The sequence below is a fragment of the Paramisgurnus dabryanus genome, chromosome 18 (genome assembly GCF_030506205.2).
Source record: "Paramisgurnus dabryanus chromosome 18, PD_genome_1.1, whole genome shotgun sequence".
Taxonomy (NCBI): domain Eukaryota; kingdom Metazoa; phylum Chordata; class Actinopteri; order Cypriniformes; family Cobitidae; genus Paramisgurnus; species Paramisgurnus dabryanus.
The window spans coordinates 26761034-26777816 of NC_133354.1; the positions used below are offsets into that span (position 1 = coordinate 26761034).

General features: G+C 36.4%; 2 protein-coding genes across 3 annotated transcripts; both read left to right on the plus strand.

Annotated features, from left to right (window-relative positions):
- Positions 1–166: 166 nt before the first annotated feature.
- Positions 167–10476, plus strand: mat2b (methionine adenosyltransferase 2 non-catalytic beta subunit methionine). Of its 2 annotated transcripts, none has more exons than XM_065287530.1 (7): positions 167–287; positions 4667–4861; positions 4980–5094; positions 6884–7030; positions 7295–7488; positions 7658–7771; positions 9878–10476. In XM_065287530.1, the coding sequence occupies exons 1-7, from the start codon at positions 258–260 to the stop codon at positions 10052–10054; spliced, it is 972 nt and encodes a 323-aa protein (XP_065143602.1). In that variant the 5' UTR covers positions 167–257; the 3' UTR covers positions 10055–10476. The 2 variants fall into 2 exon arrangements, with proteins under 2 accessions (XP_065143602.1, XP_065143601.1); XM_065287529.2 differs by lacking the exon at positions 167–287 and adding an exon at positions 787–1074.
- Positions 10477–11230: 754 nt separating this feature from the next.
- On the plus strand, positions 11231–16469 carry LOC135776676 (cysteine-rich and transmembrane domain-containing protein 1-like). The gene is made up of 3 exons (XM_065287531.1): positions 11231–11432; positions 14749–15080; positions 15967–16469. Exons 2-3 carry the CDS (start codon positions 14771–14773, stop codon positions 16068–16070), a joined length of 414 nt encoding a protein of 137 aa, XP_065143603.1. The 5' UTR covers positions 11231–11432; positions 14749–14770; the 3' UTR covers positions 16071–16469.
- Positions 16470–16783: the final 314 nt, after the last annotated feature.

Consider the following 16783-nt stretch of genomic DNA (forward strand, 5'->3'; position numbering starts at 1 on the left):
TGTATGTCTAAACTGTTTAAATTCAAATACATGGACAAAGCAAATGAATATAAAGTTAACCTGTTTCTTTAACACCACTTGATATAACGTTATATACGTGTGTTAAACAACAAGTAAATCAGTGTAGGACTACTATACGTGCCAGCCTACAGGACTTTTATTTTGAAATCACAACTGTAGTGGTGGCAGAACAGCAGATGACTTTCGCATAGCCTACATGTCGAAGGCTTCACACCAAAACTGTATTTAATCCAAATATGCCTGGTTTTAACTACGGGGATGATCAGGTACAGTTAAGATTGGTACAAATTACGTTTAACTGATGAATATAACCTCGATTTATATGCTGTACTCGTTTATTTAAACTTCAGTAGGGTTCAGTAACGTTAGCATGTCTGTTAAAAGTCAGATCGGTGTAATTTTACAGATATTTCTAAAAATGTGTATATATACTATGAAGTATGAACGTAATTGAAAACTGTCTTTCCATAGTAAAATTATGATTTTTGGCTAACTTAGTTCCAGGTTTGGGAAGGTTTCTTGGTTAGCTTGCTAATAGTGCCTGCTTTCGGAACTCATTGTCGTTCTGTCGCTATTTTAACGTGCATAAAATAGTGTTTTTTATTTAATACGATCTACTTGCGAAGACATAACAAAGTACTTTACATACCAGAAGAATGCTACACCAGTCGACCGTAATAAGATAAATACAGCTGCATAACGACTGCGCAAATATACGCAGTGATGATGCGCAAGAACACTTGCTTTTGTTTTGCTTCCGTGCACAACAACAATCACTTCAATGATCTGCACAACGCCTGCATGATTCTTTAAATCGACAGCGGTACACCCCTATGTTTTATAGCTCATATGAAACAAGGGCCTAAACTGACAGCACGTATCGTCACGTAGACATTTTCTGTAGGGTTTAAGAGTTGAGTGGCGCATTATAAATAGAGATAACTGTTATCTGCTCCTGTTTGATATGATTAAAGCTGTAGCTGTATTGAAATGAGTATCAGAGATAAAGAGTTTAAAATACATTTCGAACCCGGGCACGTTGAGCTTCTTCAGGTAAGGTTGTTGGATTATTTATGGGGAAGCAGCTTCATGGTTTACAAGCTAGAGCAACTATATGAAAATGAAAGATGTCTTTGGTGTTACAATGACACGCTGTTGTTTCTCACATCAGTTTACATTAGATCACTTCACTTTTAGCTGTCGCAGTCATACATAAGATAATCATGGGTAACACTTAAACTGAAAGTGTAAGGAATACTTTAATTTCCACCTTTTGCAATGAGCAAATGCACTTTAAAAGCCACATACCTTACATGCTATACAGTATGGTTTAAACATTAGTTTTATCTTACTTTGTTTTTGCGTTTACTATTTATATTGTATTGCTGTAGAAGGGCTACGGCTCACATCAAGCATTTCAACAGACATCCTGTGCACGTGACAGACTTAAAAATGATAAATATTGCTTAAGAAGTGAGATCCAGACTGTATTTGATCTGATATTTTGAAACTGCTCGCTGAGATCTGAATTCAATGGCATGGCAGTTTAATCCAGTTTAAGTATTAGTCTCTAGCTGCTTTTAACCAGTTTAATTTAATTAGGTTTAACGTTACATGCAAATTAAATGACACCTATCATGCACAACAGTAGACTAACTGTACAAATGTAAAACAATGCAAAACAAAATTGTATTACTATACACTTAACTGCATTAATACACATTTAATGCAAAGTTTAAAACGATGCATGACCTCAACGTTGACTATACAAATAAAGCAACCCATGACGTCACATACCTGTTAAAAATATAGATTACCTTAGGTACGATGTAGCAGAGTCTGAGGTAAATTTCAAATCTTGAGTTATGTTCACGTACATTTCCTAAGTGGTAAATGTTGGGACTCTACGATTAAATCTTTACATTTATCAATTCAAGTTATATTCCAAGACGACTGCTGATACTTTTAAATGAATCTCTTGAATCACTTTTTTCTACGGCCGTTTCTCACTCCGAAGGTCGCATTTGCAATCTTATTTCGAAATAATAACAATTATAAAGTGGACTATTATTTTAAGTTAATCCTAAATAACTTAGTTGCTATGAATTGCGAATGTAATGCTCGGTTAACTGAAATAAACAGGCTTGATGACGTATGCGAAATATATCGCGTGGCTTGAATTTTGAGCTTTATCATTTTGCAGGTATTATTTATGCTCTAACAGCAACATAACACACCAACCAAAGTTTAAAAATGGGAACACAAAAAATGTCACCTTTAAGCAAAACTTGCACTGACCCTGGCCTGGAGAGATGCCCTCCATCAGCACACAGGCATTTGCTCATAAGCCGATAAACCGGTTTGTTCAGATCTTCCTTGTGATATTCTGTATATGGAAAGTTGGATACTGTTATACCAGGGTTGCAGTCAAGGGGAAACCTTCCGATCTCTATCGTGAAGCGAACACGGAAGTGACTTAAACTGCATTTCATCGACTGGCCGCTAGAGGCTGGCTCCAAAAGGGAGTCAATTCACATAGACCTCCATGATAGAAAATAATATGTTTACAGACTGGTACAAAAAGTGTTTTTGGTCTATATCGCCAATCTTGCCCATCATGATGACAACTGTGAGGGGGGTGAATTTTTCTTTAATTCATCCGTTTAAATTATATTAAGCTTTAAAGTCCTGCATAATTAAGGGCGTGGCCACTTGAGTGACGGGTGGGTAAAGTGTGAAAATGTCAATCTAGGTAGTAGCAGCAATTTGCCCCAAAGGTGTTTTTATTTAGGCTAAAATTATGTTTTTTTTTTTTTTTTCAAGAAATGAACACTTAATAAACAATCTGACATGAACCATTGCTGAACTAAAAGATTATTATCTGAAACTTTCAGAAGCAGAATTCTTTGCACCTGTAAAAAAAACTCTTCATTTTGGGCATACAACTTTATTAAAGTTTGTCTATTCAGCAGTCCCTGAATAAACAACACAATTAATGTTGTTTCTAATCGTGATAAAAGTAGTTGCAGATGTTTCACGAAATGCATACAATTTTTTGCACCAATGACATGTGCATATCCATTTATTAACTTGCATTTAAAATTTTAAATCGCGAGGTTTGGGCAAAAGTCTCACGATTTACATCCAGAGCATGGGATACGCTTAGCCTTAAATTCCGCTCCGAAGTGGTATTCGATATGTGGGTTTAGTTTGCATTAAGGGCACTACACTTTGCCAGTTTTAAGACAGTCACATGCACGCCCTCTTGAGTGCCTTAGACCACAAGTGTTGGTATTTGGACGCAGTCCCAAATGGTGCACTTCATGTGGACTTCCGGTCTTGTGGCCTTAAATTGTGCGTGCTCGCTTAAGCCCGATTTATAGTCGTGCGTAAGCTCTACGCCGTAGCTACGCCATAGGTTATCCGTAGCCTGTGCGTAGCTTGACGTGCACCTTGCAAAATTTTTAACAGCGCGTCAGATCTACGCAGACCACATGCGCTGTGATTGGTCCACTAGAACCCCTCCCGTCAGGTTAAAAAAAACTGCGTCATGGGTATTTCCGTTTGTGACGGTGAAAACAAAGAAGAGCCAAGTTGAAGAGTGATTTAACTCAAACTGCATCAAAAGTCGCTGTTTATTTACTTCCATCATTGCTGGTCTTCTCAAATCATACACAACAAGTTGCTGTTTTTTCTTTGTTTGTGGGTTAACTTGCCAAGCTGCTGCTTCTTTGATGGTCACGCTGCTACTGTGGTTACACGCGTGGATACTGCCTACCAACGGTCTGCGCGTGTGTTTGCACGTCGACGCGGAGGACGATGCAAAAGTATAAATGAAAACCGACACGGAACCTATGCCGTCGTAGCTACACCGTGGGACCTAGGCACAACTATAACGAGCCCTTTAGTCTACAAGTCCGTAAGGTCTGCACCATATCTGTCATCAAAGTGATGAAATCCGTAAGTCCGGAGTGTGCCATTAGGGACAGGACCAATGCCGTATCGGTAAAGGTGATGACGATTTACTACTAATCAAGGCACCGGCTTTTCTGACAAGATGTGCGTGACAATCCAACCCAATATATCGCCCACCCCTACGAGAGGCTGTGCTGTATTGGTGGAATAAGTTATGGTTGAAGGGCGTTGTTAGGCATGAGTCAGTGTAACCACTTCAGCTATGACTTGTTCACGGTACAGCACAGCATCTTGTATCTTAATGCTTTTATAAACCTGTTACCACACAATACAAATATTAAAGCCAAAATCTATGTATCAACACCACTTTCATGAAGTAAAATCAGTAAAAGCCTTCCTTCCGCTGGAAAAAATAGTTCCTTCAAAACCCCCCCAGCTAAAATCAGTATGGTGAGCTGGTTTGATCTGCTCTCCCAGCTTAATATACGCTGGTTTTGCTGGGTGTAGGAAGCTGGTCTAGCTGTGTTTTGGTCACTTTTTAGCTGTATTTTTAGCAGGACTGACTGACTGACCGTGATCAGTAACAGAATGTGTTTACAGTGATGCAACGGTCATAGCTGTGACATTTATCGTAAATAAAACACAGCTGTTGACCAATCAGAATCAAAGACTGGAACTAACGTTATATAAATAACCAAACGTGTTTGGTAATTTCTGCTCTATCCTTTAGGATGACATCTACACGCCTTACCGGCGTGTGCTTGTGACAGGAGCAACGGGACTTCTCGGCCGTGCTGTTTACAAAGAGTTCAAGAACAATGATTGGGATGCTTTGGGCTGTGGTTATAACCGGGCTCGGCCTTGTTTTCTAAAGTGCAATCTTCTGGACGAAGATGCCGTGCGAGGTGTCATTCAGGGGTTTAAGGTAATGATAACAATTTACAACCAGTAAGATCACCTGCTATTTACCTGAGCTGTCAGGGAACACAGATTTTATGCTTGATCTATTAAAATTCCCATGGTTTTTTCCACTTTTTTTCAAGCCTCACGTCATCGTGCACTGTGCCGCTGAGAGAAGGCCAGACGTGGTGGAGCGTCACACCGAAGCAGCCATGAACTTAAATGTACATGCGTGTGCTACCCTGGCCAAAGAAGCAGGTAGGGTCAGTGCTAGATATGGTTAAAATGATTCAAGAGTAACTAAACCCTAAACCAACTTTTTATAGTTAATGATGTGTAAGAATGATGCTTTATTAGTGCTGTTCATTGATTTTAGTAAGTTTTTTGACATTTGGATATAAAGTGTTTCAATACTACAACATATGGTGTAAAAACGTTGAGTGCTGCCCTCTTCAGGTTGAACGGTGGCTACTGCAGTTGAATTTTCCTATTGGATGTTGGGTCCAAAAAATACCTTGTGACGTAAACAGGTTCAAGCTCACCACACCCTTGTTACGATATCACCATGAGCTTAGTTCGTCCCCTCTATCTCCGTTGGGATCTGCCCACTTTTCTTGCATTTTTTGAAATATTTCCAGTGGGTGGAGTCAGGCTCTGACCAGGGGTTTAGTTACGCTTTAACTCTTTCCCAGCCATTGACAAAATACCTCGTCATTTAAAGGAATAGTTTGGCCAAAAATTATATTAAACCCATGATTTACTCACCACCATCGTTTTTCAGACAAACACATTTTCGGATATTTTATAAAATGTTTTAGATCTTTCAGTTGATTAAATGTAATGTTTTGGGGTCCAGCCATAGTCCACGACCTTCAAGTCCAAAAAAAGTGCGTCCATCCTTCACAAATTAAATCCAAACGGCTCCAGGATGATAAACAAAGGTCTTCTGAGGGTAATCCGCGCGGTGGTGTTGTAGAAATATCCATATTTAAAACTTTATTAACGTAAATAACTACCTTTCGGTAGGGCCGCCATCTTAGTCGCGTTCGCATTCAGGATGAGAGCTTACGCAGCCTACGGAGGCTACTCTGCTGCTGCTCTGTGCCCCCGCCCTCCGAATTTGTCATACGTCACTAAGAAAAGTGCGTACACAACGCTAATACTCTCTCCTGAATACAGAGGAGTCTAAGATGGCGGCGCTATCGGAAGGTATTTATTTACATTAATAAAGTTTTAAATATGGATATCTCTACAACAACAACGCGTGGATTACCCTCAGAAGACCTTTGTTTATCATCCTGGAGCCGTTTGGATTTAATTTGTGAAGGATGGACGCACTTTTTTTGGACTTGAAGGTCGTGGACTATTGCTGGACCCCGTAACATTACATTTAATCAACTGAAAGATCTAAAACATTTTATAAAATATCCGAAAATGTGTTTGTCTGAAAAACGATGGACATATGCAACTCGGACAGCTTGGGGGTGAGTAAATCATGGGTTTAATATCATTTTTGGACGAACTATCCCTTTAAGAGAAAACATTTGCATAAAAAAGTGTTACTGGTGAAGTTTTAGGTTTATCTGTATTACTCCAATTATCCACTAGATGGATATCCCTTTCCATCTAGTGGATAAAAAAACGGAAGCAAATTTTTTTTTTATTAATTTTTACACTGCATTTTAATTTTATTAATTTTACATTGTTTTGATAATTGTTCTGAATCTGATCTCTAACAAAATTCCTGTACTAAATTGCAGTTATTTCAGGTTTTTGCTAAGAAGTTTGTATTTTTGATGAAAAATACCCATATTTCAGATTTTATAAGCAGAGAAATAAATAAAGATAGCATGAGATGTTTTTCCCATTTTGTTTGTTTATTGTTTGTTAGCAGAGGGTCTGTTCTTTAATTTAATATATTTGTATGTTTTTATATTTTTAGAAAACTTATGAAAATCACAAATAATGCTGACGGGCAACTTAAAAAACAAGGCTGGTGGTGAATGAGTTAAAAAGATAAAGTTCTCCATTTATCTTTTTTCTACAGCTGACATCTTTCTTATCTACATCAGCACTGATTATGTTTTCGATGGACGCAATCCTCCCTATGGAGAAAACGATGCCCCCAATCCATTGAATTTGTATGGGAAGTCCAAGCTAGAGGGGGAACGAGAGATACTCAGACACTGCCCAAGTATGTTTCAACTTTTTATTTTATTTTACCTCAATATATAAAATCAGGACAGAACTAAACCTCTATAAATGTGGGTCATGGCCTTGTTTTTGAGTGATATAATCTTGCTCAGGGTGTTGCTGTGTGTTAGACCCACCGGCATAGCATTGCATTGCATGTGCAAAAGGTTGTGGGTTCGATTTCTATGTATAGCTTCAATGCACTGTAAGTTGCTTTGTTTAAAAAACGTCTGCAAAATAATGTGCATAAATATAAATAACACAGGTGCAGCTATCCTCCGAGTGCCCATTTTGTTTGGAGAGGTGGAGAAGGTTGAAGAGAGCGCTGTAACTGTGCTGTGGGACCGTGTTCAGGAGGGAGTTGAGAGCTGCACCATAGAGCACTGTCAACAACGCTTTCCCACCTACACCAATGATGTGGCCCGTGTTTGTCGTAACATGGCAGAGAGAGCTCTTCAGGTGAGTCTCTTTTGATGTTTAGTCTATAATACACTCAGGCTTATACTGTTTATACTGTGTATAAGGAATGATGCTTTAAGATGTATTAAATGAGTCTCCTCCTAAATCCCACAGGCACAAATAAGCCTAAAGTGATTTCAGTATGTGACAGTGTTTATGTTGCCCTCAGGACCCATCATTGCGTGGAATCTTCCATTACTCGGGCAAAGAGCAGATGACCAAATATGAAATAGCCTGTGCTATAGCAGATGCTTTTAACCTGCCTAGCAGTCATCTAATACCAGTGAGTAAACACATCTCTAGAGTTAAAAGGTTTAAAAGCATTATTAGATCTTCTGTCCTTGCTACATTCAGTTCAGTCTGTACATTATCTTATCCCTGAAATGTAACCATATACAGATTTTAGATATATATGAAATGTGGTCTATTTAAACAATATATAAAGCACCTTCTAGATGCATCTGATGTTTTTTGTTAATGGGCATTTTTATCAGTCTCTTATGTTTACTTCAATAGCAATAAAATGGTATTTGTCATAAATTGAAATGCCTTATTTTCACAAATGTCACTTTTGTCATTTCATAGTAATTTGACTGTCTTTAGCTGTAAAACCGGCTAAGTGGATGCAAGCTTTTGTGGCAAAAAAGTCCCCTTCTTTGGACATGCTGTAATAAACAGTTACAAAAACACTGAAGCAACTAGAAACTTTGCAAGTGATGAAATTTAAAGGGGTAGTTCACTTTAAAACGAAAATTCTGTCATCATTTACTCATCCTTATGTTGTTCTAAACCTGTATGAATTTCTTTTTTCTGATGAACACAAAAGAAGATATTTTGAGAAATGATGGTAAACACAAAGCAGATAGTGACCATTGACTTCCATAGTAGGAATTAAAAATATTTTGGAAGTATTGTGATAAATGATGAAGAAAATATTTTGATAAATTATTTTGATGTTACCCATTAAATTCCATCATATTTTTTATTCCTACTATGGAAGTCAATGGTTACTATCTGCTTTGTGTTTAACATCATTTCTCAAAATATCTTCTTTTGTGTTCATCAGATTTAGAACAAGATGAGGATGAGAAAATCATAACAGAATTTTCATTTTAAAGTGAACTATCCCTTTAAAGTGTAAAAATGAAGAAAGTGAAGCACACACTAGGGGGCGCTGTGATCCATTTCACTGCCACATATGTGTTGTATTCAGGTCCAAGTACTCACAGAAGACACAAGTTTGAATGTGATCTATGGTAGGGATGGGTGATACAAAAAATTGCAAGCGATATGATGCAGATACATTTTTTAAATACACCTTTAACGATATCAACACTGCTTATTATGTATAGCCTGCATAACATACCCATCACAAAAAAAAGCATCATTCTGTATGATTTATATTCAGATTCCCTCACGGAGCCATACAAATCTCTACAGAAAGTCATAATTTGTTGGTATTTCTACATTTACTTAACAAATTTGTGGAGATGTTTTGGTGCCTATCCTAAAAAAAACCCCTTTTATGTTTATTCTTATTCATCTAATGGTAACAAGAGAGCGAGTACAGTTATTAAGTTAACTATTTGCTTTTTGTATCTGGATAGGGTGTCCGTCCCTGAAAACTCTCCTGTAATGGACAGAGGAAGACTTGTTGGCTTGTTTTTGTTCAGCCTCTTTATAATTTTAGGGTGTGTTGTTTGTAAATGTTTAAATCATTTTTTTCCATGGTGCTGGAAGTGTTAGTGTGCACATGCGTGATTGAATGTCCATCACTCGCACTGCGCAGTCACAGACCGATAGATGTGTATTGTCACACACACACATGAACACTTACTTATGATGAAATCATTCATATATTTAAGATATATATATACTTAAAGATATTTAATTAAGATATAGATACTTTTTAAATAACATTTATATTAAAACTTTAGCTTCTAGGCATTAATTTATCGATACTGTAGCATTGATGTGCACATCCCTAATCTACGTTCATTCATTAAATTCATATTTCGTATAAAGGTAAACAAATTAATGAGAAATTGTTTTGGAAACAGAGAAGAAATTTCCAGGTAAGCTGGAGTGTGTATTTTTACGTTAAAAGGCTTATCCAGAGTTGAATGCTTTTCCATGAAATGTAAAAACACTGTGCTGTCAAAACACTGCTTTGTTTGTTTGGGAAATTTGACTATAGCTCTATTCAGCAAAACTGCCTTGACCAATAGCATGATTTTTAGGGTGGGACAATATGATATCACAGATGGGAAATGTTTGAAAACAAGTTCTCTGTTTGGTTTTGCCAAAGGTGAAAAAATGTCACATCTCAATATGCATTCATTCGGTCTGTGATGATCTGTTTTGCTCATGAATCTGTTTGTTTGTGTAGATGACCGAGCAGCCAGCAGGCGCAGGGGCTCAGAGGCCACAAAATGCCCAATTAGAGTGCTCGCGTTTGGAGCTTCTTGGCCTGAGTGTGGAGTCCACCCCTTTCAAATCTGCCATAAGGGACAGTCTGTGGCCCTTCCAGCATGACAAACGATGGAGACAGACCGTCTTTCACTAAGGCCACCAGTATAACTACTCTTAAACATACAAGAGACCACATATTTTATGTTTAGCTTAGCCAACCATCATATTACACACTTCTGAAATAAATCATGCTTGGCATCTTTCACAAAGGTTATGATCATATTTTGCACTCCTGAAATAAATCAAGCGACACACTTTACATGTTCAGCAGCTTTGTTTGATGTATACATTTATTATAGCCAAAAAAGTGTTTTACCATTAAGTGAAATATGTTCTAAGGTCATTCCTTTTTTATTTTATTGATCAAGTAAACAACAATTTACTTGAAAAGTGATGTATGAATGTATGACAAAGTCAACATTTCTGTTCTATGTGTTCTGTTCCTGTTTATGTTAAACGTTTACTTCAGAATCTGAAAACAGAATGCACTATAAAATAAATATCAGGAAGTTCAAACTGGGTCTCTTTGTTTGGTGCACTAGTTAATTTTTTTATCAGTTACACTTTATTTTATAGATAAAATACGTTATATCCCATAAGGCCAAAAAACATGTTTTAAATATGCTAAATATATTTAAAAATATATGTTGAGATATATGTTGAAATTAAAACTAAATATATTTCAAGGGCAAGCAAATACATTTCTAATTTTACAATTCGTATTGCAAGAAATGTATTCTTGGCAAAAATATATTTTATATATATGCTAAATACAATCTAGTTTCATTGAATCAAATTTTTTTGAAGTTGAAATATATTTATTTTTAACATTTTCAAACCTGTTTACATTGACATAACAAAGTGTTTCTTCCAAATATATTTCCTTGCTTTAAAATACATTTATTTTTACAATATAATTACAAAATAAATATTTTTTTTATATTTAAACATATTTCTAAATATATTTTAGCAAATATATTTTTGGTATATTTTGATATATATATATATATAATTTCAAAATATACCAAAAATAATATATATATATATATTTTACCGTGATTTCATATTTTACGATTTTGACTTGTTATGAGTGTCAAGTGTCAGAAAAACATCCACATTTGTGGAAACATAATATATAAAATGATTACTGTCCAAATAAAAAGTCCGAATTAATGTCATAAAACACTAAAATAACAACAGCGGTTACAGTACAGTGGCGGTGACGTATGACTGAACGGGGCGGGGTTAGTGTGCACGCGCAGCACTGAAGCAGTCAGCTGATATTAGCGCACGTAACTTTCCAACGGGAGTCTGCGTGACATCACTACGTCCATTGTGTGACCTAAACGTTATTTTGCTCGTGCTTATATGGTGAGAGGTTGTCGCGGTGAAATAAGAAAAACACAACTGTCAGATAAGAGGATATATCTGAAACTCGCGCAACGCTGTGAGAACCTGTTTCTTCATCAAAGGTAAAAGAAAACGCTTTATGCGCTTTTTCTGTTAATTGTCATGTATTCAATCAATCAAGTATTAGTATGTACATTTGTCTTTTTGCTGGCGAATATATTTTTTTATAAATAACAGTTCCGCTGTCAAACATTTACTTGTGAACGGTAGACCAGTGGTCCTCATGGTCCTATCGCCCCTCTGTTATTGATTCAATACAGAAACTGTGGCGCACATATAATTGCACGCATTTATTTTGCTATAATATAAAATGACTCAATGGATGTAAACAAAGCGATACGTTTTGTTTGTTATATGTTTATTAGCTTATTGTGTGGGTGAATAAGTATGACAGACAGCAGGTGGACAATCAGCCTCTTGTATTGAAGGAATCCCGACCAGATCGCCTGATTCTCATTATTACTAACACTGCTCCATTCAATCGAATTCTTTCCCATCATCATACATTGTTTAACCTTTAATCCGCAGCCTCTCGTTTTTGTTTGGTGCGTCTCATTTTCTTTTCTCTATGAGGGTGTTTTATGCATCAGATAAAGTGATTAGTCATTATACCTCTATAAGAATGGGTGAAGTGTTTCCAGTGACTAGGAAAAGACTGTGAAAAACCTAATAGATTACATATATAAAACACATTTCTTTCTTTGTCACATGTGTATTTGGTCCCTGGCCCACTGTGGCTCCTCCTGCTGCATACTGTAACCTCTGTTATTTATGCAGACCACTAAAACACAGTTTATATAAACATATAAAAAGATAACATTTCAAAAGGTTTTAGAGAAGTATTTTAAGAATACAATACAATTAAGGCTGTCTGGCAATGTTGTTGAGGACCAGAACAAAAAAAGCCGTTTTAAAGGTTTGTTTAAAATGGATGTGTATGTCAGCCATTCCAGTCAATATAGTTTCTGTGCTGTTTGAAGAGCTCAGTTGAAAGCCATTAGGTTAATAATTAACCATCACTGAGTAAGGAAAGCACTGTTTGATTTTATCTCTTGAGTTTACACATCGCCTATGAAAGCCTGACGTAACATCCTTCCTGATCAAATATTTCGGAATAATTGACCCCAGGCCGTTGAATTATTGGAAAATAATGCACAACCAAGGTGGTAATGCGGCACAATGTGAAGCGGAGGTGTGCATTATTTTCGAATAATTCAAAGGAGTGGAGTCAAATATTCCTCTTATACCACGGTTACCACAAACATTGCTCTGGTGGTTATTTTAAGACATTTGACAGGTTAGGTTTGAGTTTTACAGAAAAATAATCAACACCTATGGAACATTTCTTCTCAACCAATCAAAATAAAGCATTCAACAGACCCGTGGTAAGGATTGGTATATAATGATTGTGCACTATATATATATATATATATATATATATATATATATATATATATATATATATATATATATATATATATATATATATATTCGTCATTTAAATAAAAAATAAAGTAAATATGCTACATTATAAACCTGTAAATTAACTGTACACTGTAAAAAAATCCGTAGAAATTACAATGTTATTGCAGCTGGGTTGCCGATAATTTACCGTAGATTCACATTTATGTTATTTACTGGCAAGAGTTTGTTCAAAGTTAAATAAATTTTAAATATGAACAAGTCTTTATCTTTACAGAATAAAACTATACAATAACAGCCTCATGCAAAGCATTGTGGGAACCAGAAATCATCAGCAACCTTTTTCTGTTTTTTGCTTCAGATTTTGTTTCCCAGAATGTTTTGCTTGATGCTGTTTTTTTAGTTTTACTCTGTAAAGACAAAGACTTGTAAATGTTTAATTTTCATTTAACTTTGAACAAAATGTTGCCAGTAAAAAACATAAATTTAAATCTACGGTAAGTTACCGGCAACCCAGCTGCAATTTCTACGGAATTTTTTTACAGTGTAGATATCCTTTACCACTCTAAAAAAATAATGCAGACTGAAGTTTGTTATTCAAGTCAATTCAACCTACTATTTTAAAGGCAGAGTGCACGATTTCTGAAAAAAATCATTTTTGTAAAAGGGAGTCGAGGCGACTACCAAAACACACTTGTAACCAATCAGAAATAAGGTGTGTGTCTACTAAACAACATCGTTGCCTGGGTTGCGTATAGGGGCCGGCCGATCCGATATTCAGTGTCGATATTATTCCGATATTGGAGGGAAATGGCTGGATCGAATATTGTAGAAGTTGGGGGATTCATTCCGAACCAACACTGTCGCAACTTGGCGTAAAGTGCAACTTGCTGAGCAATATGCCGTAAAGTGCGGCGAGTGGAAACCATAGCTAAAGCATAAGCAATAGATGACACCTGTCTGTACTTTTCATGTCCGCTGTTTGGCGTAATTTTACAGTCAAGGAAGAAAAAACGAAGTCGAGTGCAATATATGTAACGTTAACATTTTGAGAGGTGACAGTGGTGGCAAGGTCAGGCACCCACTGCAATCTCTTTATGTCATATGGGTCACTTGAACCAAAAATTTTAGTTTACATTCTAAATATCTTTTCATTCAGGAGTTGAAGAGTTAAACATTCAGAATGTGAGTTAAACTTATTTTAAATGGTATTGGATCAGTATCGACAGATACTTACGGTTGTGGTATCGACAACGGTATCAGACATGAAAACGTGGTATCGGCCCAGCCCTAGTTGCGTATGTGTGAGGCGGGTCTATCACATGAATGTCCAGATTCTATTGGGGTAGGTGTGTTTTTGTTTAGGTGATTTCAAATATCAACATTGGCTTTCAGAGATCATGGACCCCACCTTTAAGTTTGACTTGTGATAATTTGACTTAACTTATAAAAACAAGTAACTTAATTTGTTAAGTTAAAGTAACATAAAAATATTATTTTGATTTACAGTGTATACAGTACAGATAAATACTGGAATAGATTTTATATTACTGCAAAAATAATGGAAAATATTAGAATTTTGGAAGCAAAAAATAATTTAGTATTTTACAGGGAAAAGCTGTAGATCATTTTACAAGATAAACAGTGTACTTTAACAGTAAAGTTGTTATTTGTGAGTTAGAAATACAAGTCACCTTTTAAATAGAAAGTTGCATCTCAATATTCTTCCAGATTTTATTGTGAAACACGCTGTTATTTGTAGTATGGAATAATTTATTCTTCAACATTTAACTTTAAAAAACAATACCGATCTGTAATAACTTGAATGACTTTTAATTTGGTATACTAGACAACTAAAAGTAAGCACCCTGAACTTTAACATTTGTATTACTTTATAAGCCACGACAGATAGCTGTAATTATTTTGCAATAATATTTGAGTATTCTTCCCATGCAGTGTCCTCATCTCCCGTGTGTAGATGAATTGCGATCAGCCTCCACCCTACACAGGGCCTGGACCCACAGCTCCAGGATACCCTCCTCCATCAGCTGCTGGATACCCTGCTCAAGCTTACCCTCAGCAGGGATACCCACCTCAGGGATTCCCACCCCAGGGATACCCTGCACAGGGATACCAAGGTTATCCGGTCCACACGGACCAGCCCAACGTTGGTTTCCCGAACTACCCGCCCGGACCCCAAGGACCCTACCCAGTCCAGCCTCCATACCAGGGTTACCCTCAACCACAATATGGAGATCCAGCGTATGGAGAACCTCCTAAAAACACTGGTAAGATCCTTCAAACTTTCTGTGTAAAATATTCTCTTAACACCGATATTGGCTGTGTCAATCTAACTTCCTCATAAACAAAACACCTCAAGTTGACAGAAACACTGTTTGAGAGGAAATAAGGCTGTGAACCACATAAAAGAACTGCCACAGTTATGCAAATAATGGGTGTGCTTAGTTTTTGATGTCAGGGGTCACAGATTTAGCTAAATTTGTTGTGTATCTTGAATGTTTTAAAATGATTAGTAGTTAAATAAGAGTGTGGTCATATTATTTCAGTGTGTTTTAGCGCATAAATGTGCAGTGTGGGACTTTCAGGAGGATCCCTTCAGAGAAATGCAATATAATCCACATAACTATATTATCAGTGGTGTATAAAGGCCTTACATAATGAACTCTATTCTTTTTATTACTTTAGAATGAGCCGTTTTTATCGACATACACCGTGGGTCTCCTTACATGTGAGTCGCCATTTTGTGCTCCCATGTTTGTTCATTAGCCCTAAACTGACAAACTGCTTTACAGACTGCATTTCGTCACTTTCCCTGCATCCCAATTTGCATACTATCCACCCATTAAATAAATGATAGTACATAATAGCATAGGGAAATTAGGATCCATCTTATGTTGTCTCATTTTTGTTCTGTGGGGGCCACCGTAGTAGCTTCACTATGCGCTTCTTAAAGGAGGGGTGAGCTGTGGACTGAGCTGTTGGTTGCAGTTCACGATCTCACCACTAGATGCCACTAAAAGTCCCACATTGCACCTTTATGAATAAAAAAAATTCTTATAGTATTTTTATGTACTGTAAATAACTGCATTTTGTCCAAATTTGAAAATACTAATAATGTCTATTGAGATTGTAAACTATTTTATTTTTCTGCAGTGTATGTTGTGGAGCAGGAAAGAAGAGATGACTCTGGCCAGGCTTGTTTAACTGCATGTTGGACAGCACTTTGTTGCTGTTGTCTGTGGGACATGTTGACCTAAAGATTAAGAATCCACTGTGAGCCCCAGTTTCGTTTGTAAAGATCTTTAACTCCATCTGAATTATTATTTGTGTATGACTACTGAAAAAATAGTTGAAACGTTTGGTTTAACCTCAAGCTTGGGGCACCTCTTTATATTCCTGTAACGCACTGAGAGACATTTACATCCGATTACTTGCCGCCTTATTATTTGTAGATGCATATTAGTCGCAATGTTTTTATGATATGTATATTGATGAAATACAAAATCCACCTCTTTATTGATGAATGCAGTTTTTGCTTGGACATGGACCAGATTTGAGTATCAAATATGGCCTTAAAGAGTCTATGAATGTTTGATCTGTCTTAATTTAAGTAAAGGAAAATGTTTGTTCCTATTCATTAAAATAATAGAAATGTATTTCATTTATTTGTTATTTAAAAAAGGATTTTTACACCTTCCTGCAAAGAAATTCCAGTGTGAAGACACCCAAGCGTAACATTATAAATGCAATATATGACAACAGAACCGAATGTAATGAACTGACTATTGGTTAAATTGTTCTGCCTTTTCCCGTTTGAAAGATAATGAAATTTTAAATTAGGAATTATCGACTGTAAATCCTGTTTAAATGAGGAGTCTTGTTTTCAGTCATCACACCACATTGGCTCTTCACTGTAATGTATTGAACTATTACATGCAGTTCACTTTTATTTTAAATGTGACAAAAGTCT